The 25025-nt window shown below is 37.9% G+C and overlaps 1 protein-coding gene across 1 annotated transcript in view; it reads left to right on the top strand.

Annotated features, from left to right (window-relative positions):
- Kcnu1 (potassium calcium-activated channel subfamily U member 1) overlaps nucleotides 1–25025 on the top strand; it is a 123283-nt gene that overhangs the window by 44548 nt on the left and 53710 nt on the right. The window contains exons 16-19 of the mRNA XM_090353930.1: nucleotides 86–157; nucleotides 1652–1741; nucleotides 1866–1963; nucleotides 19740–19851. Of these exons, the coding sequence (XP_090210056.1) occupies nucleotides 86–157; nucleotides 1652–1741; nucleotides 1866–1963; nucleotides 19740–19851 (372 nt within the window). The remainder of the gene's footprint in view (nucleotides 1–85; nucleotides 158–1651; nucleotides 1742–1865; nucleotides 1964–19739; nucleotides 19852–25025) is intronic.

The raw sequence follows: 25025 nt of genomic DNA, 5'->3' as shown, positions 1-25025 counted from the left end.
GGTGGAACACTAAGGGTTGGTTATGATCACATAAACTAGCCATCCTCATCTATGTCTGCTTATCAGTCCTTGTCTTTTTCCCTAGACTCTGCTTTGTGAAGATGAACCTCATGCTGATAGCCATCGAGTACAAATCTATGTTCCGCAGTGATTACTGGTATCAAGAAGTGTTTCCATCGCTTTGATTTCTTTTGAGGATATTGTTGAAGATTAGGACTTTCTCTAGAGTCAGCTACAGCTAAGCTTTGGGGACATTTGTTGGGAGCCAGCCCCTGGCACTTTTATGCTAGTGTTCTTTGTACTATTGCTGACCGCTGGGGTTGCCTCCATAGTGGGCAAACTTCACTTTTGTTCCTATGGCCCTATCCCAGTTCACTCTCCTGAAAAGGGAGAGACTTCTCATATTGACATTGCTATATCTTAGGAGTATTGATCATGAAATACCATAAAATATGGCAGAACTATTTGTGATTTTTTTAAAAAAAATGATTCCTTAGCTAGGCACCAGTGGCTAATACCTGCAATCCTAATTTCTCAGGAGGCTGAGATATGAGTATTGAGATTTGAAACGAGCCCAGTCAAGAATGTCCATGAAACTCTTTATCTCCAATTAAGCACCAGTAAACCAGAAGTGGAGATGTGGCTCAAGTTGTAGAGAGCTAGTCATGAGTAAAATGCCTAAGCAGTGCTCAGGCCCTGAGTTTAAGCCTCACGATCAACACACAAAACATTTACATAAATAATAGCTAGCCTGAAATGGTTAAAAAACAAAATCTTTAAAAATGTGAATTTAGTTGGCCTGCTAAACAAGAGGGAAAAATCACGAGATGCGTCCCATTTTCTATGAAGGATTACCTGGAGAAGTCATCCATAATAACAACAAAAGAAAATGATGCAGGTTAAACAGTATATATGTGAATATAAATGGAGAAAAGAGGGAAGAGCTAATCAACTGCAGTGCTGTAGAAATAAAAGAAATTAAGAAAAGAGAGTAACCCCTAGTTGAGTTTTGTGCGTTCTACCTCTTGAGTCATGTCTTTAGTCTTTTTGCTGATTATTTTGAAGACAAGCTTTATGGGTGTTTCTGCTCAGGCTAGTTTTTACAAGCCTCGAAATCTTGGCCTCCTGATTAGCTGGAATTACAGATGTGAGCTATTAGCATGCAGGTAGCAGACTAAATATTGACCCTACTCAGTTTGTTACCCTCTGGTTCTGGTGAATTGTTCTTTACATGTAGAATAAGGAAGGTAAGTTTATTAACTCTAAAACCACAACCAGATCCCAAACTGACACAGCATGATAAAACTGGTGCTGTGTCCTCATGTTGTATTTGCCATTGGCTAGACTAAGCCGATAAGGCACCAGGTGTCTGTGCTTATTGGTCTACTCTAGTTCCTGACTCCATCTGAAACCCTATCCCCTGTGAATCCAAGCAGCAAGCTGCTGGTTCTTAGCACAATCAGCAGTGACCAAACAATAGGTTAAGTGGCGTTGAACCCACATTTCCTACTATGATTAGCAATAAAAAGGAAAGTGACTCCTATTCACTTGGTGACTTAAGAGAAATCATTGGTAATGATAGGATGAAAACCCAAATAGTGCCACAGAAAGCTGAGGAAGAAATCACTGTCTTTCCCTTTTCCATGTCCAGTGGTCTGATACTAAATCCACCTGCACAAATTAAGCTGCCGAAGAACACTTTAGGGTTCTTTATTGCTGAATCTCTGAAAGAAGTCAAAAGGTAATTTTTTTGTTTATTGCTTCATGGGGATGAAGTACAAAAGCAAGTGTTAGTTAATGGGAAGTAAGCAGAGTCAGCACCTTATCTCATTAGTGAGTCATGTTGATTTGCTTTCGCTGTCCAGAGCCCTCTTTTACTGCGCCTTCTGTCACCGTGATGTGTATACCCCTGAGATGATTGCAAAATGTAACTGCAAAAGCAAGAGCCGACAACACCTCACAGGTAATTGCATTTTATATCTGGAGGTATCTAGTCTTGCTTTTAAAGGACTGGCTAGAGAGAGAAAGAGAGAGAGAGAAAAAGACAGACAGACAGACAGACAGACAGAGGGACAGACAGAGGGACAGACAGACAGAGACAGAGAGACAGAAAGACAGAGACAGAGACAGAGAGAGACAGAGAAAGAGACAGTTGGTTAGCATGAGGCATGTCTCTCCTCGACTGGAATCTAATTGTTACAAGTTGATGTTTTAGAGCTGGAAAGAACCTGTATAGATGTCTAATTCAACACCACTATAGGCCAGAAGACTGCATTCCATGAGAGATCGACAATACTGTCTAAGGTCACATTGACAGCAAGGTCACATTGATTTACAGCTCTAACCTGCTGTCCCAGGCATGTTGACTTTCAGCCTTGTGCTTTTTCCCAACTGTATACTACTTCTGCCCACGTCAGCCTACACATTTGGCCAACATGTGACTGCTTGGCTCTTTGCTCTAGCCATTGAACCAAATGGTTTCACAACAAAACTTTCCACTGAAATGCAAAAAAAAGAAAAAATAACATCAAATATTTATGATAGCTTAGTCATTTTTATTTTTACTATCTGTATTTATAGTAACTCCAAGATGTTGTACAAAGAGTTGCTATTCAACAAAGCATTTTATGAATACAGTGTCTTTTTTGATCAATGTCTACCCTTTCAACATTCTTGTGCATCCTTCCCGATCCACCCTTTCTTTCACTTTCCTTAATTTTGTAGGAAATGCATTGAATTTTTGACTGAATTCTCTTATCCTTCCTGTTTTCATTCATCTAACTCCCTCCCTTTGATCCCACCCCACTCCTATCAAGTACCTATCTCCTTGCATTAGCCTTTCTAAAGGATTAGTTTCAGTTCTCCCCGAAATCTATCATTTCAATGAATAGATTTGTGTACACTTGAATACCCCTCCAAGTATTTACTTTTATATTTAATCCTTTCTATTGCAAAAATAATTTTGTCCATGTACATTCTCATCATTTGAGTAAATGCCCAATATTTCCAAATTTTGATATTTAATTCAAATATTCCATTCAGTTCATGTTACCCAAATTGGGACTCCTTACGCTCCTGGTCTCCTTACTGCATGAATGATATATGAATACAGAAGGAATTCAGCATCACAGATTGTCTTGAGAGGACAGATAGTTCGTACTGTTTCCACTGAAGGAAGGATGGGGTCTCTGTGGTCTTTAGTTGTCACTCTCTATGGCTTCCTTGCATCAGCCAATAGCTCTTTCCCTTGGTTTGTTACCGAAATCCCTCCTCTGTGCCATAGCCTGGAGGCCATGAGCTCTGCCCATCTCATCTTTATGCTCTTTCTGTTACTCCAGCCTTTCTGATGTTTGAGGTTTTTTAGCCCGTAGTGTCCACTCACTCCCACACACATGTACCCTGCCGCAGGTTCTGTGGTCAATATGGATAGATTCTTCATGCTCTTGCAGCTGACATGCACTGATAATTCAAAGACATTCCCTCCCTCATCATCTTACAGTTCTTAAACCTCCCTTGCCCATTCATTTCTCACCAGCCCCCAGTGCTACCTGTGGTGCAAAAGTAGAGGTGATATTCCTCCTCAGGGATCCAGGCCCATCTTTTCTAAAATAATTTGTTGAGGAAAACTTCAAATACTATATAACACATACCATCTCCATTCTAAGTGCAGGAGTCAGTAAGTATTAGCATCCTAAAAGTGATGTACAAGTGCTAGGCAATCAACTTTGAGCCCCTTTTTTATCAGATGAAAAATATATGTGGAAAATGAACTATGCATCTTGGGTGTGGGGACTGAGAGAGAGTGAGGGAAGGGTGATTTTGTGCAAAAGAATATGTACTTATTACCTGACTTATGTAACTATAACCACTCTGTATATCACCTTTACAGCAGTAAATAATAATTATTATAATTATAATATTATATATTATATATCATAACAATATATTATTATAAAAGGCACCTCATGGGGAAAATTTTACTTATTTATTTATTTTTTATTGTCGAGGTAATATATAGAGGGGTTAGAGTTATATTTGCCAGGTAGTAGGTGCATTACTTCTCATACATTGATACCCCTTCTCATGTTTTTGCCCCCATTTCCCTCCGCCAACCCCTCCCAATCATCTTGTTTTCCCCCTTCCTTTCCTATTTCAAATAAACAAATAAACATATATACATATACCAGGTAACAAAGTCAGATACAGTAACAATATGAGATTAACCAAAGGGCAAAAAAAGAAGAGAAATAGCATAGTACATTAAGAACAATAATAACACAAGATAAAGCTCTTGTTTCCATATCCTAGAGTTCCTATTATTTAGTCTCATCCATATGACATAGGTTTTGCTCTAATTCTCTTCTAGGAGAGTTCTAGATGTATACTAATTATTACAAATGAGGAAACCATTGAACCTATGTTCCTTTGGGTCTGGCTTATTTCACTTATGATTTTTTCCAAGTCTTTCCATTTCTTTACAAATGGGGTGATGTCATTCTTTCTGATTGGAAATGACTGGTCTACCTTCTAATTCTGCACTTACCTATTATATTCATTTCATTTAAAATTGGGAATCATACAGTAGGCTTTTGTATCTGGTTCCTTTTATTGTGATATTCTAAGCATGTATTTTTACTTCCTTGTTTTTTGTCTGGACAGTATTCCATTCTGTGCACATACTTCACATTGTTTACCTATTCATTTGTGTATGGCTATTTGGCTCTTTCTAATTTGAGAGTGTTGAGAATTGTGTTTTGAATTTTGCTGTTTGCTGGAGCCAGCTGGCAGCAAGGCGGGATTACTGATTTAGGGGGTGAGGATGAGAAAAAAAGAAGACAAGAAACAGATAAGGTCGGGAGTCTGCAGCTTAAGATTGCAGCCTAAGACAACAGCTTACAACTGCAGTTTAAGACTGAAGCTCAAGACTGCAGCTTAGGGCTGCAGCTTAAGACTGCACTCAAGACTGCAGCTTAGGACTGCAGCCTAGACTTTCGTACAAAACAACAAGCAAGTTTCAGACATAACAGTCAAGAAAGAAGTGATAAAGCCATGAAGTTCACAATACTGTTGATGCAGCTCAAAGTTTGTAAGCATGGCATCATTCATCATGGGACAAGTTGTTTTTATAATAGCTCATCTCCTTGTGTGCTTATCTTTCATCAGCGATGCAGATCTATGGGTCAGCCTGACCCCACATTCGGCTCCCAACAGCTATGTACATGTGTGCTAAAGTGACTGCTTTTCAGGGTGCATGCCACCCTCAAAACAAATGCTGTTTTGCTTTTCTGAGGAACAACCTCTGATTTCCACAGCAACAACAGGGTTTGACATTTCTGGCATCAATGCACATGGCTTTTACTTTCTTCACACTCTCAGCAAGACTTTTTCATTTCCTTTTTGTGTTTTGTTCGTTTGTTTTTTCAGTAACAATTATCTTTAGGGATGTAGAATGCTACTTGGTGGATGTAGAATGCTACTTGGTGGATTGAATTTCCTAATGGCTAGCTATGTAGGCAGGCTTCCATAAGGATGGCATTGACCATTTGCAGATCTTTGAAGAAGTATCTATTTAGAAAACAATTTGGTTTTGTTCTTTTCCTATTTCCGAATGGTGTAAGGTCTTCATAATTCTAAAGACATGTCCTTTGTCAGATATATAATTGGCAACTATTTTCCATCCTTCGTGGTTTGCATTTGCATTTTTTAATGTTGACAAATTTTAAAGATGTATTTTTCTTTATCATTGTAAAACCTTATCTAGGAAGGTTTTAAGCAACATAAGGTGATAATGATTATTCAGAAAAAAGTCATATTTTTTACTTTCTACATAAGTATGTCTGAAATTCCTATTTTTTTTAACCATATCAGTCACCTCTCACTTGTGATTTTGGCAATATGCACACCTTTTCTGTGGCCACATTTGCTAAAATACCTTCCAATTTTGTTGAACTTAAACACCCGTTGCCTTCACTGAGTTTTACTTTTCTTTTTAGTCCCAAGGTCAAACTCAAAGCCATGCAAATGTTCTATCACTTTACCAGTGCCCTGGTGCTTTGTATTTTAGTTTGTAATTCTCAGTTTGTATCTCATGCTAACTTTATATGAAGGGCTAGTCTCAAAACATGATCTTCCTCTCTCCACATCTATCAGACATATACATAGTATGCTATATTAGTTCAGCATTCCCTGCTGTACCAGAAAATGGGTTTTCTATTCTCTAGTTATTTCATCCCTATTTTAAGAAAAAAAATTGTCTCTTCCTAACTTGGATTATTTTGTGTTTTCCTTTTCAGTATCTCGCTATATGTTACCCATCAACATAGATTTGTAATTATTGCTTTATACACTCATCTTTTATATCAGTGAGAAAAATAATGACAAAAACTATGCATGTTTTTCTACTTTTATTATACAAATACACTTTATCCATGATCTTTCTTGCTCTAGTGGATTGGAGTTGCTTTCTGATGTTCTTTTCAACCTCAGGAGCTAATGTTGGTTTTTTATCATATAAATTATCTGAGATTTTGTTAATCTTACTATTTTACTTTATCCCACATTTTTGTTTAAGTGTCACATATTAACTGATTGTACAGCAAAAGCTCCACTCTGTCCTTCGTGTTTGTTTGTTTGTTTGTTTACCAGTCCTGGGGCTTAGGCTCAGTGCCTGGACACTGTCCTTCTGCTTTCTCAAGGCTAGTGCTCTGCCACTTGAGACACAGTAGGAGTTTTAGCTTTTCCTGTGCATGTGATAGCAAAGAATCCATCTTAGGGCTTCATGCATGCTAAGTAAGTACTCTACCACTAGGCCACGCTCTCGTCTTTATCCTGCAGGTTTGAAGGAGAGCTTTGCTAGACTGAATTCTTTCTGAATAATTATTTTTCATTCAGCACAATAAACATTCAATCCCACTTGTTTCTGATCTCTATTGATTTTCATGAGAAATTCACTTTCAATTTACTAAGGAATATTGTATGCAATGAGCCATAATTTCTCTATTGCTGCCCTGAAAATTCTCTCACCATCTTAGTTCTGAAATCTCCAGGTATGTGGATATTCTATTTTACTTCAAGACTATTTTAACATGTTATGTAGATGAATTTATCTTAGTTAAGTAGATTAATGTTTTAAATCTAACTTGAGATTTTTCTAGCCCTTATTTCTTCAAATATTTGTTCTCCTTTCTTTCCCTCTTCTCCTTTGACAATTTGAATGTATAGTAGCACATTTTATCATGTTCTATATATTTCTTAGGGTGTTTTTCTCCTATTGCTTTCTTTTGCATGCCAAAATCTGAACTTGGTGTTTCTCTTGTAATTTTTTTCATGACAATTACGCTACTTTTAATTCTAATATATCCATTTTGTAATTTTTATTACACTTACCTGTTTATTGATATTTTGTGACTGTTCTCAATTTCTTTTAGTTCTTTCTGTGTAGCTTCCTTAAAACTTTCAGTATTTTTCACAAAGCTTTTTTAAAGTCTTTAATTAGTACATGCAATTCTGATGTTTCTTGGGGAAGATTTTTTTTAACTTTTTTTTCCATCATACGTTTTGGCTTTATGTTTTGTAAATTTTATTGTAAATATGATGGACAGTAATATGATATGAGTCAGATAATGAGTATAATTCCTTTTGAACAGTGTCACCTCTTTCCTCATTCTCTTCTAGTTTTTCCCCTCCCTACTTTCCTTCCCCAAATTTGTATAGTTCATTTCCCACACAGTGTCTAGTGGGTTTCACTGCTGAATTGGGTTACTCTTTGTCCTACTATTTCTGTGCTTCCCCTGCCCTCTCTAAAACAAAAATAGTGACAGAAGGGAACTAGCCAAAGAATAAAAGAAAAGAAATAAAACTGCAAACAGTATAATAAAAAAAACCCTCTTTGCTTTCATTTCTTAGATTTCATTTTCACAAATGTCATTGTATAGGATCATACACACATAGATATTGGGTCCTTGTAATTCTCTCTCAAGAATATCCTGCTTTGTGATCACTGTACGAATGTTTAGACTGCTATATAATTAATTATGTCCAGGTGTAATTATTTGTCTTTTATATCCACTGGGTTTACTTGTAAGTTTTTAGGCACATTCAGATTATGACAAATGAGGGACATCATGCAGCCTTTGTTTCTTTGACTTATTTAGTTTAATATAAATGTTCCAAGTGTTTCCATTTCTTTATGAATGGGGCAATGTCATTTTTTATGGTGGAAGCATAGAATCAATTCAATTGTGTATACATCCCACATTTTCTTGATCCATTTGTCCACTGAGTGGCATCTGGGTTGCTTTTCTATCTTGGCTATGATAAACAATGCTGCAGTGAAGATGGTCTTGCTGGTACTTTAGTGTAGCCTAGTGTAGTCTGGTTTGTGGTAAATTGGATAGATGCCCAGAAGTGTGATTGCTGGTCATAGGGAAGCTCTATGTTTAGTCTTTTGAGGAACCTCCATACCATACTGCTACCAGCATCTGCCATTATTTGTTTTCTTCATAATGGCCATTCTAACTGGGATGAGATAGAATTTAATGTTGTTTTGATTTGCATTTCTTTTATGGCCAGATGTGTCTCTTCATGTGTCTATTGGCCATTCTTATTTTTTCTTCAGAGAAATCTCTCTTTAAGTCTTTAGCTGACTTATTAATAGGACTGTTGTTTCTTTGAGGTTTTGTTTATGGAAGGTTTAATTTTTATATTTCTGATTATATTTTAGGCATAGCTAGTCAAGATCTCCCATTTTCTATTATCTTGCCAGCTATGTCATTTAGCATGCAGAAACTCTTCAATTTGGTGCAATTCTATATATTCAGTCTTTCTTCGATTGACTATAATCCTAGATCTTTACGTGGAAGTTTCAGCCTGTGCCAATGAGCCCTCGTATTTTTCCTATCCCTTCCTGTGAAGTTCTGCTGAGACTGTTGCTCTCCTGTTAGTCTCTTGATTAAAGCATATGTATTGATAAAAGTTAGGGTTATAATTCCTGAGGAGAGAATTTTATCACTAGATAAATTCAATAGAAGCTGAAAGAAATGAAAAATGATTCATGGGTATTCATCCGGGAAACCAGCAGGCAAGATATTAAAAGGACTCTTCTTTGGAAACAAGGTTTTGAAAGAAACAGAGTTATGATCTACCTCTCTGGTGCCAAGAGTGGGGCCCAGATTGTGCTAGTTTCTTACTAATTATATTTGTTTTATACAAGGTCTGTGTGTTTAGATTCAGGTTTCTTACATGTGGTTATATGATTTTTCAAATGCTCTGCTTTGTTGATAAGATACTTTCTTTCCATTCCAATGCCTCTTTTCTTTGTAAAAAGTCATTGACTGTTTTTATGTGGGCTACTTCTATTTTACTGTATGTTGTATTATACCTTTTGAGTTTTGAGTCATATGAAAATAATAGCTAAATAAAACTAATTAAAAACTAATTTAAAAAGTGAAAAAAAATAATTATATTTGTTTTTCTTGACTGACTAATGGTTAATTTTCTGTGCTATGAGAAGAAAAATGATGTGACCGATTTTGTGCTTGGTCTCTGTCTTATTGAGCAATACATTTCTGAATTTTACTTTTATTGTCTTTTCTAGTGTAAAAACAGTGTTGAAAGATAGTTAAGCTGGGTATAGAACTGTCTCGTTGATAGTTTGTTCTTCTCCCTTAGTCTTTCTCTTTCTTTTTATGGGTGAGGAATGAGTTGTAAAGCATACTAGGTTTTACTTCTGAATCGCATTTTCTTTTTCTTTCACTGCTTTCAGGATTTCTTCTTTTTAGATTTCAGCATTCTTATTTTGATGTTTTAGTTCTGAATCTCTTGACATTTTCTACTTGAAGCTCATTGAGATGTCCAATTATGTGATACAGAAGACTGAATAATGGCTCTTGGGTTATCATGTTCTAATTCTTGGAATCAGTGAACGGTGTCTCGTACAGCAAGTGGAACTTTATAGATGTGGTGAAATTAAGCCTTTTGACATGGGAATCTTATTTTGTGTTCTACATGTGTATCCTAAGTGAAGTAAGAAAGGCTCTTTTTACAAGGGGAAATATTAACTAAAGAAAAAAGGAGATTTTGATGACAACAGAGGTAAGTAGATTCAGAGGGGGGAATAATAGTGTTTTTGAAATGGAGGAAGGGGACATGATTCAACAAATGGCAGCAGCATTTAGAAATTGGCAAAGGCAAGCAGCCCTGCCAATACCATCTGCCTGCCACACGTTCCTTAGTTAACTTCTTATGGCTGTCATAACAAAATAGTGCAAACTTGGAGACTTAAAACAACAGAATTATATTTACTCACAGTTCTGGAAACCATAAATCCCACATGAAGGTAGTTGCCGTATGTCTACAGTCACTAAGGGAGTATCTCTCTTCTAGCTTTTGGAATCTTGTGGCATTATTCTAATAATGTAACTCCCGTCTCTCTCTCTCAATCTGCACGTGGTCATCATTCCTATGTCTATACTACATATATGTGTGTTTCCTTCTACTTGTAAGAACACTAGTCATTAGAGTTTGTCTGAATTCCAGGATACTTGTGTCCAGAGTTGCTACGTATATATAGTCTACAATGTCTGCTAATTACAACTAGAATGATACATAGTATCATTAGCATTCATAAAATGTCACTGTTATTAGTGGGCTGACATATAAAATATTATAGATTGAATGGTTTAGGCAACTGTAATTTTTTTCACACATCTAGGGTTAGGGAGTCCAGAATCAAAGCTCCTGGTAAAATTTTTTTCTTGGCTTGAGGAACGTAATGAGCTCATCCTGTACTTTCATGAAGGGGACAAAGAAAGGAGAACAGTTCTGCCAGTCTCAGTCTCTTTCTCTTCTTACATGGGCCATCAGGTCAGAGGCCATCTCATTTAGCATTAATTATTTCTGTAAATACCCTTTCTCCAAACACAGTCACAGGGTAAGGCCTTCCATGTATGACCCTGGAAGAGGGCACAGGTCAGCTGACAGCAGTCATAGAATGATCTTAGTAGATAGGATCTTTATCAGGCACTGTCCAGTGAATAATGAACTTTTTGCCAATAGAATTTTCATCAGTCCATTTTATATCACCAATCAACTTATTGATACTCTCTCTTTGAAAAGACATTTTCTTTATGTGTTTCCCTCTTTCTTTGATCACGGCTCCCTTTCACTCCTTGAACGTGATTGATAGTGCTTCTCTGAACACTGTGCCAAGTCTGACTCCTGCACTGTCACATAAGTAGTTCCTTAGCCTGTTTTCCTCTCTGTGTGGGTCATACATTCTTATTTTTTTACAAGTCTCATATTTTTTGGTTTTGTTGGAAACTGGACATTTTAGATTATGCATTGTAGCAGCTGTGGACACGTGGGGTTTTTGTTGGCATTGCCTGTTTGATTAGTTGGTTAGTGACTTGGCTATAGTATTTCACTGAAGCCTATTTCCCAGCAGTGTAAAACCCATGATGTCCTCAGAGAATACTACCTTGGGGATAACTGAGATTACAGTGGGTTGAGTTCTGAAGCTCCCTGACTCTGTGTGTATCAGTTTCAGCTCTTAGGCTTTCTCCACTAATTAGCTGTTAATTATTTTATTGTTTTGACAGTGTTCTGGGGCATAGATTGTTTCACACTAATTTCCATTGAAATTTCAGTCCCTTTGCAGTGGTGGTTTTGAAATATTCTTTAAAGTTTGGGCTGGATCTGAGAAAATACCTACTGTTTTTCGTTTCCTGCTAAACACTGGTAATCCCTGGTCTATCGTTTTATCTTGTTGCTCTCATCCAACAGCTAGCTTCTGCTTAATTGTTTACCAGCCAAATCATTATTTCTGTCAAGCACATTCTTGAACTTCTCTACATTCTGTTTCAAGTTAAAAAATCTGTTCCCTTGGGTGATGCTTCAGGCTCTTTCATCTTTAAAAGGCGATATTAACTGTACAAAATAATGGGTTTCTTTAATGACTTTTTCATACATGACTGACAGTAGCATAATACCCCTCCTGTTAACTCTGGGGTGGGGAGGGGCTGGGAGATTTTGTCCAGGGGCAGAGGCAAAGCCTCTTAAAGATGTGATCATTGCCTGCTTCTCTTGAAGTGGCTTTATGATGAGTGCTTTGGCCACGTTGGTGACCTTGAACCTTGCTTTCCTCTCTCATTGTGGCCTCTTAGCCTCCGCAGGGAGCTGAGTGAGGATGATCAGGGGCTCAGTGATTTCTCCCTTGTGGTGTCTGGACAGTGCCTTGCCTGTGCCTCCAGGCTGTGCAGTGAGACAACCTCTGTGGTCCCAGCTATCCACAACTGAGAGAAATGAAAAACACAGATGCTATACTCTTCCCAGGAACATAGCAATCTAAGAGCTAGATGGAGAAAGAGCTCATATGGGGCTCCAGAGAGCACATATTCCAGAATGGAAGTTCAGTTGCATGTAGGTGGGATTCAAGGAAAGGTAAAGCTATGTAGCTGATAAGGGGCGATAGACCCATGTGGTTTGTGCAAAGATCTGATGTGATGTTGTGCATAAAGTTTTATTTATTGGGTGTGTGTCTTTAGTACAGTTTCTGGGGGGGGGGTTGATTGGATTTGCTTTTGAAGAATTTTTATTAGTTATAGATGTTACATTAAGGAGGAGATTCGTGGGGCTCCATTCCACACATAGAAGTAAAAGTTCCCTCTTAAGCCTATTGTCTTAGTTAATTTTCTGTGGCTTTAATAAAATGCCTGCTGCTGGGTAGTTTATAAAGAAATCAGGCTTTTCTTGATAGCTCACATGTTGGGGTCTCAGAGTCTCAGATCTAGTAGCTCCTCTCAGTTAAGTCCTCTGGTGAGGGCATTGTGGCAGATGATATTTTGATGACAGAATTATGTGCAGAAGAGATCATATGGTGACAGGAAGCCAGAGATTTGAGGGCCAGGCTGGATCAGTTGAACAACTGATTCTCATAGGAACGGACTAAAGTCTTGTGAGAACTATAGTGACTTATTCCAAGGGTAATGCCCAAGTGACCTAATTACCTCCCAGCTGGTTTTCTGAGCCAAATATCACTCCATACTAATATACAATTAAATCAGAACCCTTTGCAGGATGTGTGTGTGTGTGTGTGTGTGTGTGTGTGTGTCTATGTATGTCTGTGTGTGTCCATGTGCATGTGTCTGTGTGTGTGCATGTACTGGGGCTTAAACTCGGGATCTGAGCATTGTCCCTGAGCTTTTGTGCTCAAGATTAATGCTCTAACACTTGAGCCACAGCTCCAATTATGGCATGTTGCAATTAACTGGAGATAAGAATCTCTCAGTTTTCTTGCCTGCTGGCTTCAAACTGAGATCCTCAGATCTCAGCCTGCTGAGTAGCTAAGATTATAGGCATGAGCTATCAGCACCCAGCAAAAGTGGCCTGGTCAGATTGTTTAATTTTGAGTTTTCTTGACATTTTCACATGGGAAGCCAAGATTCCATCATGTGAATTGTCAAGGGATACACTTGGCCACATCAAAAACATAGCAACTGTTTTGATTTTTTCTAAATTTGTCAGTTTTTACTTTATTGTCTTAGAGAATTTCAGGTATGGCAAGAATCTTTTCCAGTGCTATTCCAGAAATTTTCACAGAGTTTTTCAATTGAATGACTGATCTAAAACTGTGGTTTCTTAATGGGCTTTAAGACTCTTTTAAAGTTCAAAAGTAAACAAGCTTTTTACTTTGAATAAAATGTATATTCAGCTAGGTGTTGGTGGCTTATATTTATAATCCTAGCTACTCATCAGACTAAATCTGATAATCAAGGCTTAAAGCCTGCTAGGGTAATCAAATCCATAATCAGATAAAAAGCCAGACGTGAGGCTGTGGCTCATATGGTAAAGAACCAGCCTTGAATGTAAAAGCCAAGTGAGAATACAAAGTTCTAAGTTCAAGCCCCAGTACTAGCACACACATGTGCATGCAGACACACACACACACACACACACACACACACACACACACACACACACACTGTACATTTATCTTGAAGTAGGAGAACCATTAAAGGAAGGGTCAAAAAGTTTAAAACAAAACAATATACTATAAAATATAACTGTTTCACTATCCATACTGTACCACATGAAGTATAACATAGTTTCCTGCAGCATATATATAAATATATGTATATATATATTCCCTGTATAAACTGTTCAAGTTTTTTTTAAAATACATCATTATACATACACATATAAAGTGCTATCAATCATTGTATAAATCAAGATGCTTTATGAAAGCAAACATTCATTCCTTTTATATCTGAGTGTGGTTTACTACAAGTATTTTAAATAAAGAAATTGCTCCATATAGTGATGGGAAGATTTGGGAATTGGGGGCGGTGGGGGGGAGAGGTGCGAGGAGAATAAGAGCTGTGCCTTTAGGACATCATTTTATAGGCTTGAAGGAATGAATTAGTAAAATTTTAAATTTCCAAGCTCCAGTGTAGCCATCATCCTCTTTAGAATAGTTCATCTCTCAAACAATGGAATAGTCTCTTCCTTTCCCAAACTGGTCCTCAATTTCCATTAAAATCAAGTCTATCCATCTCAGACAGTTAGTTCCCTTAACCTGCTTCCAAGACTATGAGTCAGCTGTTGTTGACATAAATGACCAGACAGTGGCAGCAGAGCCCCATGAAAAGTTGATTGGTCCCCTAGCTGTGAAGCAGAATGATATGCGAATGTGAATCTGGGGAGTGAATTCTAGGCAAAGACATATCCTCTCAGAAGAGGTTCCTTTGCCTTGTAGGTTTAAAAGCTTTGATAATATCTAGAAATCTTTGGAGAGAACTGGTTTTCAAAAAGAATGTAAGAAGTCCACATCATAAACTAGAAACTTACTGATTTGAGGTCAACACACATTTTAAATAAAATGCTTCATGAATTCAGAACAGATGAAGAACATTCCCAGTCTACTCCCTTCAGGTAATCATCTCTTTATTGAGCTCATTAGATGTTCTTGTTTCTTCCAATTTCTCCTTCCTTAATACACTTGGTGAGAATCCAGAAGTCTTGAATTGTGACCACAGCTATTCCCCTGAATATGCTGTGATTTAAAAAAGACAGACGTTGTCAGGACCCAGTGGCTGCTAAGTACCTGGGCCATTGAAATCTGAGATTCAGAGAGGACCTGCGAAAGAAAGTCTACAAGACTCTTCTCTCCAATTAACCTTCAAAAAGCCAGAACTGGGACTCTGGCTCAACTGGCAAGAGCTCTAGCCATGAGCAAGAAAAGCTCAGGGACAGAGTCCAGGCCCTAAGTTTATTGTGCTCCAGGACTGCTCACTCTCCCAAAAAGAGAGAGAGAGAGAGAGAGAGAGAGAGAGAGAGAGAGAGAGAGAGAGAGAGAGAGAGAGAGAGAGAGAGAGGGAGAGGGAGAGGGAGAGGGAGAGGGAGAGGGAGAGGGAGAGGGAGAGGGAGAGGGAGAGGGAGAGGGAGAGGGAGAGGGAGAGGGAGAGGGAGAGGGAGAGGGAGAGGGAGAGGGAGAGGGAGAGGGAGAGGGAGAGGGAGAGGGAGAGGGAGAGAGAGAGAGAGAGGGAGAGAGGGAGAGAGGGAGAGAGGGAGAGAGGGAGAGAGGGAGAGAGGAGGTTTAAGGGCAATGCAGAATCATCAAAAGGGAAGTCATCATTATCTTTCTACTCTGCTAGCCCTTTTCAATTCTGGTCCCTCTTTCTTTGACTTCTTCTATTTTTGTGAAGTAAAACCACACCAACAATTTTCCATTTATATTCATAAGCTAACATTGTTAGCTGTTGGTAGTTCAGAGCAGATTCTGGATTGGTCAGATCCTAGCTGTGACAATTCAGTCCAGCAACTTCTTAGGGTACTTTATATTGCTTGAGAAAGTTGATAATACTACCTGCCCTAGAGGGTTAAATGAAAATACTATATTAGTTCACAAGAAGTATACAAATAGATATTAGTGAAAAAGGCATTATATATTTTGCCTGGCCAGTGATAAATTTTACACATATATGAGTTATCATGTTACCTACAGTGAGATATACTCTAAAGGAGTCTTATTTCTTTTCTCAGGAATAAAACACAGATTAAATAGGATTATGGGGAGAAATTCTAGAAGTTAGAATGACTGGAAGCCATTCTCTGGTTTGGAGGGTTTAGAGCATGAAGCAAGAATGAGGGCTGGTCTTCAGGGTATGAGTGTCGATTCTCTTTCTGCCCTTTTTGTTTGAGGGATTTGGATATGTTTTGGGCAGGTATAGTTCATGGCCTGCTACCTCACCATTACAATTTCTAATGCCTAAGATTTTAGACTCATGTTCCTCTAGGAACACAAGGGGCCTTCCAGAAGACTTCCTGTAATGGAGGAGAGTGAAGTGTCCAATTTGAAAATGGACTCTGGCAAAGGTGTTCTCTAATGAAACCTTTTTTCCCAGAGAACTGAGTTAGCATTGTTTCTTGAAGTGCTAAGATCTTCTTGAAGTTCTGTTGTCCTAGAGTCATACCTAAAAGTGTGCTAGATTCATACCTAATGAAAAGCAGGATTATGAAAATGAAATTACAAAGAAGGTATGAAAGAAAATGGAAAAAAGAAATGATTTAAGTAGATTATAGGTTGACCACTTTTCATAGTTTTGTTTGATTTTGTCTTACCTTTGGGCATAGGCCATAAGCAAATAAAATTTCAGACTCCTTTAAGGAAAGAAATCTTTCCTTAAAGACCTACCGGGAGAAGAACTCCAAATTCAGATCACTGAAATCTAACTATTTTAATGACTCTATCAGCTCCCTTCCAAGCTTGACTTACCTGACTAAAGCAGTCTTGGTAGGGCCTTTTCTGTCCTGATGGTCTTAGATAGTAAAAGTAGATGTTTTGAATGATTTCCTTTCTTCTCTAAAGCAGGGCTCATGTTTAAAGAATTCTAAGAAAATGAATCTGGCAACCAGTCCACAAAGGCTGCCCACAAGTCTATTATTCCTGTTCTTGTGACAGTTTCAAGTATACTTTTGCTGCCACATGTGATTTTGGCTCAGTTGGTCTCTTATTCTCAGGAGCGAGGTCACCCAGCCATGCTTTTTATCCCAGTAAACACACAGCTTGATTTGGTTTTCTCAGTTCTCTCTTATTTTGTATGCCAATTCATGCCATTTCTTCACTGCTACAATTTTTCATGATTTTTGATGATACATACATTATATAGATAATGATTAGAAATCTATCTATATATTATATGTATATATAATGATTGATCGATCAAATATACATTGATCAACTGTGTTAGAGTAAAATCAGAAACCTGTGGTGGTTAATCTTGAAGAGGAACTTTGTATTTCTGTATACTCTCCTTTACATTTTGCAATGTTGCAACTTCTGAGCTATTTTGCAACTTGATAGAGAAAATTTTTCTATTTATTTCTGGAAGGTCAGTAGAATGATGGAGTTCAGAGTTGAAAGGAATGGAAAGTGATCCTTTGCTTCCATTCATCCCTAAACTTCAGACCATCACCACCAAGCCAGAAACATACACAATCTTTGTTCTCTGTTCTTCCCAATGCCACCATTCACCATCAAATGTCCACCGTATGAAAGCCCTCAAATGACACACGTTATGCTCATGTTTTCAGGGGAGGCTTTGTTCACAATGAGAAAATAGAAGATTCCTAGCTTTGGTAAATATTTGCATAGATTTCCATAAGCACTCCCCTTACCCGTGTATCCTCCCCTTCCCAGGCCCATCCCTGTGTAAACTAGCAGGTAAATGTTTACTGGAGAAGTCAGCTTTGAGGAAAGCAGAGACTCCTGAAAAGTCTGCTGTTTGTAAGTCAAGTCTGGGCATGTTGTCTACTACATTCCTGAACTCCGTTTTTACCACAAGTTTTAAAGCAGCATGATTCTAAGACTGACGTTTTAAATCATCACTAGTCCTCTTGGTTTTCCTTCACATATTCTCTTCTCTGGCCATTCCCCCCAGGGGGAAAAAGTAATTATGATATAAGGAAGTTGCATTCAACCTGAAAACCCATGAAGCTGCCATGGGTAAGTAAAGGCTTCAGCAGATTACAGGGAAAGAGTTCTCTCTTTCCAAATGTGGCTCTTAGCACACCTGTGTGGCAACATCACTGATCTAAGCTGACACCTCACTTACACAAAGGATGTCCTTCTTGCCGAAGTGTCTTTTGGCTCTGTTGGTGGTTTTTATGGATTAGAATGGTTCAGAAAAGAATTACATCAAAAGAAAAGGATTCTAAGGTGTTTGCTTTTATGACTCTTTCTGTCTGTTGTTGTTCCAAATGAGAGGATATAAGAGTTTCAAGGTTTGTCTCACATAAACTCCAGTTCCAACTGTTCTAAGTACAGAAATGATTCTGCAGTTGAGAGTAAAGGGGAAAAAATGTGTCTTCTTTCTCCCCTTGGGTGGGCCTGGGGACAAGGAGCTGCAGCAGTGATGACATTTTTGTTTTTTCCCTCACCTGAGTATCTGCTTAGTCTCTACACTTCTAATCATCTAACCATCAGGTTTGGGCAAGTAGATAAGACAAGTTCTTAGAGAATGAATAAGAAGCCTTTAACTTCCAAGGCATTGCTTAGAATGTGATTTCTTTGAATATTAATACCATGTGCTAATTCTTATTGACTGACAAGAGCCTCATAACCAGAGTGTTGCAAAGGATTCCCAGGTTGAATTGTGTTTCAAGAGAAGAATCGTGGGATTGAGTGCCAGCATAGATATGAGTATCATGATTTTCTGTCTTCTGTGTGTACACACACACACACACACACACACACACACATTTATATTTGTGTTTGTCCTATCATCCTATCACCTTTGAAGTGATGATAAAACCCCTGTTTTACAGAAGAGAAAATGATTTGCTTTCATGTTATTTCAAAATATAGTGCTTCTTCAAAGCTTTCAGACATATTTTCTATATAGGTCATGATTCTGTAAGTCACAATTAATAATGACAGAAGTCTTAAAGAAAAATAAAGCCCAATGTCAGGGAACTGCAACCTGAGAAGTGTTTGCAGAAAAGAGGCAGGACTTGTGTAGAAATACCTAAGATTCCTCTAGACCCTGATGATAGCAAGAAGACTTTCCAGAAACTTCCTTCTTGGATAAGATGGATGCATCATAAATTAGCAAGGTACAGAAATAACTACAAAGGCCATTTATTTCCATATGTTCTATGGATTTGAAATCATCACATTTTAATCCTACAGAAGGAAATCCAAACATCTGCTACAGTTCCATCCCCTAGATACCTAAGGCCATACAGTATGATGCTAAATGAAAGGACATCTAGGATATAGAAACAAAAGCCATATAATGAGTGATTGTTGTCCTTAATGTACTATGTTATCTCTCATCTCTTTTGCTGTGCCTTGGTTATCTCATATTGTTACAGTATTTCACCTTGTTATCTGATATATTGGATATATGCGTATTTGGTATTTGAAATTGGATAGGAAAGGAGGGAAAACAAGATGAGGGTGGGGGTGCGGGGGGGGAAATGGGGACCAAGACATGAGAAAGGTTATCAATGTATGTGAAATAATGCACCTTCCATCTGATGAATGTAATGTAACCCTTCTATTAATTACAATAAAAATATATGAAAAAAGGTATTACTACAAAAAAAGAAGTAGTTTGCAGTTAAGGATCCCCAACCTGTGTGTTGTCAAGCATAGAAATATCTCAGCCAGAGGGAATGGCCCCCAAACCCTTTGTGAAGTGATATCCTGTCAACTTAGTAAGGTTGCCATGCTCTTGCAGGGTCAGGAATGGTGGTGATGAAGAGGAGCATGAAGGACTACTCCTCTGTACAAAGTCAGGATTCTTTTTCAAGAGGAGAGGAAAGCAGACTTAGTTTGACCTCTAACACCAGGTAAGAACTAGAGGACCCTGGGACCCTACAAAGTTCAGTGAATCACTCAGAGATCTTAAAATGGAAGTAAGATAGAATTTATCTTTTTAGCTTCTTTACAGACCAATGGAATACTTCTTTGCAAAAAATTCACCTGTATCCATTAAGATAAGCAAGTAGAACTTTTTGCACCATTGCTCAGATGATCTTTACCCACAGTAAGCAACGGTTATACATTTAGTCTTCTTTAAGACCACTTTTCCAACAATCTAGTAATGAAACTTATGTTGAAATTTTAGCTATTTCAAATTAGTTTTATATTACCCCTATTGGTTATTTCCAATAAATTAATGTTGAAATTATATAAATGTTTACATATGCAAAATCTGGTCTATATGCTCTTCCTCCACTACAACTCTTAAGTATATTAAAACTTCTACTAATTATAAAATAAGTCTGGTAATAGAGGGTCATCTACTTATCAGATCTTAAAAGGTCAGCCAAAATGCCTTATTGTTTCAAACTTAATAAAGATAAGCCTACATTATTAAATAAAGATATAGTCCATATTACATAGCTTTGTATGGATAATGTAGAAAGAAGATATTAGAAGATTATTGATGATTAAGAATTGTGATTGTCTAATATCATTAGATCATAATTATTTGTTCTGTCATATCATAATGTAATGAAACTGTGCTAACTTTTAAAATGATTGAACGAGGGGCTGGGAGTTTGGCCTAGTGGTAGAGTGCTTGCCTAGCATGCACGAAGACCAGGGTTCAATTCCTCGGTGCCACATGCATAGAAAAAAGCCAGAAATGGTGCTGAGGCTCAAGTGGTAGAGTTCTAACCTTGAGAAAGTCCAAGGACAGTGCTCAGGTCCTGAGCTCAAGCCCACGACTGGCAAAAAAAAATGATTGAATGATGTTAAATATTTTAAATACTTTGTTTAGCCATTATCTACAACAGTATGAATGGCTTTTATTGCATAATATTGTGGTAATTGTACTGTTTTATTATTGTTGCTAACATCTTAGTGAGTCTAACTTGTGAATTAAACTATATGGTAGGTATGTAGCCACAGCAAAAGCATAGTATACACAGGTTAATACTATCTGTGAGATCCCACCAGTCCTTCCCGTGGGTAAAGGAGGTGCTGTGTATACTTCAGTGGACATTGGTAAATTTCTGTGGTATTTCATCAGTACTGTTGGGTGGTTCAGTTTATTCAACACAATGGTAAAGCATCAAGACAGATCTTGCGACCATTGTGGACTATAAGAATAGGTTCTTTCATGTGGTTTGGTTTGGTTTGGTTTGTTCCATTGATTTTCAGTCCAAGGATTATTCTACCCACCAAACTGGCAAATTTCTGTCTTTAGTAATAACAATGAGTGGTGGTAGGTAGATTGGATGCCTTACTAGAGATATGTAGGCATTGTTGGAATAAAGGTAGTAGGTATGGTATGTGCTAGTTGGAATACACTTATGTTAAGGTTGTGAATATATTTATTCACATACAAAAACCAGTATATTATTTATAGTTTTGCTGACAATGGGCCCGATGCTTTTAAAGATGTAATCTGCAGGCCACCAGTGGGTTTTCCAGTAAGCTCAGAAACTATAGTCTTCTATTCTTAGTACTTACAGCACTTCAGGCAGCCTTGACTTACACACGTTATAGTCCAGTATTTCATTGCATCCATGGTGTCTTTCTTTTCTCACAGAGTAAGCAACATTATAAATAGCACTTAGGCTTTCAGACAAGTGCACCAAAGACTATTTAATAGATTGTAGTTAAATATATATTTGTTGATGAATGAATAAATAAACAATCATTAGCTCTACTCAACCGAAGGTCTGAGTCTTTAAATCAAAGAATCATAATATAAGAGAGAAAAGATAAGTATTTTCTCATACTTTGCAGGGAGATAAAATAAGATCTGTGCAAAAGTTGATGATAAATAAAAGTGAATTTCACATACTCCCAATTATTCTGGCTCTAATTTTCAATTTCTTTATTATATTTGTCTTTGGGTGACTTTAGACAAATCTTGCCTATTTTACCTATTTATTTGTTATCTTCTGTCTCTTGCCTATAAAAATTCACTTCTTGGGTACTCTTGTTAAATTATATAAAAAACAAATTTAGGTCCAATTATGATGGTTTAAGTCTACAATCTCAGCAAAATAGGATCATAGTTCAGTGCCCACCAGGGCAAAACATTGGTGACCCCATTTCAACAACTAAACCAAGCATATTGTCCAGCCCCTGACATTACAGCTTATTGGAGGCATAGGTAAGGGGATTGCTATCTCAGGCCAGCCCAGGAAAAAACTGAAGATGTTATCTGAAAATTTTAACTACAACAAAAAGGGCTGGAGGTGTGGCTTAAGTGATCGAGTACCTGCCTATCAATACAATGTTCTGAGTTTAAACCCCCAGACAGTATATGTGTGTGTGTGTGTGTGTGTGTGTGTGTGTGTGTGTGTGTGTTGAGAGAGGGGAGGGGGTAGAGGGGAAAGAATAGATTATTTAGATAAAATGAATTCATACTAAGTTACTCTGCTTGATAACTTTTTCTTCTTTTTAATTCAACTGGGGAACCACTTTTTCTCTAGACAAACACATATAAATAAACAAATAGAACATTATTTTAATGTCATGTCACATAATGCCGAAGCTTTATTGAACTCTGTTTTTGATTCTTTTGGGGAAATATATATTCTGTGCATTCTCTAGGGTTGAGAATTTAGTCATCGGTTTTAATAATCAAAGGTTCCCAGGCCTTTGATTTTGTGTGTAGAATTGAGTCCTGAACTTCTATAGCTGTCTAGCTTTGAAGTAATTCTGTTATTTGGCTCCACCAGGACAACTAGCAAGGATGAACGTCTGTTACAACATTTCCTAAGTATACTCAATCAAGTCTGAATACCAAGTTCAAAGAAATCAGGGATGTGACCATAGTTAAAGGGATAGGACAGGGTCAAGGCAAGCGATAGACATACAGAGGTTGAGTTAATGCTTTTGAACATAAGGAACTTCAGTTCTAAAGACAAATGAAGTCTAACAACAGAGGATGCATGAATAAGAATTTATAAACTATATAAACTATGAAGAGAGGTTTACCTTTAGCTTTTATCTCATTCATTTTTTTTCCCATCCTGGGGCCTTGAATTCAGGGCCTAAGCATTGTTGTTGGGCTTTCTCAAGGCTAGAGCTCTTACCACTTGAACCACAACACCACTTCCAGCTTTTTGCTGTATATGTGGTACTGAGGAATAGAACCCAGGTCTTCATGCATGCTATGGAAGCACTCTACCACTAGGCCAAACTCCTGGCTCTTATCTCATTCTTTATAGCTATATAAAATTAGTAAGAAAAAGTTCCAAATTCCTAGCAAAACACCATATATACTCAGTAACAATTCCCCAAGCATGTATGGGACAAATAGATTCTTCTGACCAACAAACAATATTTTCTTGCTCTTGTTGAAAAATAGCTTCAGACTTCAAATGTTCCAGGTGTTCTTTGCAGCATTCCATTGCTTCTGTCTCCCTCACCCTGCCAAGTCTAGCAGGCTGGAAGAATGGAGGGACAAAGGGCTTTCTTAAGCTTCCTTGTGACTGGACAGGTCCTAAGAAAAGTAGAGTGAATTCTCCTACAAACTGTGGGTATGGAAATTTTTATTGATTTGGCCTGGTGGTGAAATGAGGTGGTCTCTCAGAACATGGGAATCAGAATGACAGTGGGATGAATGATTGTTCATGGAGCGTACATACTGATTTGAATTAAGTAATTAGTATTCGCATGTTTTTCTTTTTCATCCTGTTTATCATCTCCTGGTTGATGGCATGGGGCCATGCCTGTTTAGAGTCAGATGGGAAAGACCAGTACATGAGACAGTACACAAATTATGGGAAGCTTGGTCACTGACTCTTTGCAAAACTATTCTATCGGAGGTCTAAGAGCATGGATGGCACAGTTTCCAGGGGAAGCCTGCGAAGACTCATTTAGTGTTGTTGGCCTGTTACCTCAACTGTAACTTTCAAAGAAACTGACCTTCCCAGGTGTTCACATCCCCTGTCAACACCTGTCTGAATCGACAGGTTAAAAAAAATCAAAAATATAAATTGGGGGCCGGGAGTTTGGCCTAGTGGTTAAAGTGCTTGCCTAGCATGCATGAAGACCCGGGTTCAATTCCTTGGTACCACATACATAGAAAAAAGCCGGAAGTGGTGCTCAGGCTCAAGTGGTAGAGCTCTAGCTTTGAGAAAGTCCAAGGACATTGCTCAGGCCCTGAGCTAAAGCCCAGGACTGGCAAAAATATATATATATATATATACATATATATATATATTTTTTTTTTAACCCTTTCAATCCTTTAACAGGTGGGTTTTCTTTCACTTGAGCTAAGGGTCAAAGGAATTTCAGGCAGTCCCTAGAAGGGGAGATATTATTTTAATCTGTAGTCCAGGAAGGGATTCTTGCACACCTCTAAAATAACACCTTTAAGTCTGTTGTGTGCCGTGGTGCTGCTGTTCAGGTTTCAGAAAGAAAGATAAAGGAGGAGACTACAAGCCCAATGACTGTGATCAGGGCTCCAGAAGGGAAACCAGTGATAGTGAGACTTAGCTATGTGACTATGAGCAGCTCACTGTATCATGGTTCAAGCCCCTCATCTGTAAAACATAAAGAGAGTATTAAGGGTAAGTTGTTCAGAAAAGGTCCTAGTACACAGTTGAATAGGCAATAAACATTAGCAATGATCTCTACCTGGAAGAGGAAACTGGCCTATGAAAAGTTGAATCCCTTGAAGAAGCTTTCTGCTGAAGTCATTTCAGCATTAGGTATTTATGCTAATACCTAAAGCATGGGCAGCAAAGAGGACAACTTAGAGACAGATGCCACTTCGTTTAAATCGGAGTATCTATGCCAGGGCACATTTTACCTGCAGTAATAAGACTGGTAAATGCAGTTATCACCTTCCCAAAGGTATTTGCCTATTGAGAGTGGTCTCCTGTTCTTAATTTGTTCTCCGTGGCCAGGAAGATTTGAGAATTCTCAGCCTAGTTATGCTCATGTTGATGCCTGTTGATTTGTGCTGCCTTTGAGAGTGAAAGTTAAGTTCAGGACCCTAACTCCCTTTCAAATCAGCACCAAATATAAATGTCACTTCATATATTATTAG

Source organism: Megascapheus bottae, chromosome 20 (genome assembly GCF_031878675.1).
Source record: "Megascapheus bottae isolate mThoBot1 chromosome 20, mThoBot2.hap1, whole genome shotgun sequence".
Classification (NCBI taxonomy): Eukaryota; Metazoa; Chordata; class Mammalia; order Rodentia; family Geomyidae; genus Megascapheus; species Megascapheus bottae.
The sequence above is the reverse complement of the archived record's forward strand: the minus strand, read 5'-3'. Positions and strand labels throughout refer to the sequence as shown.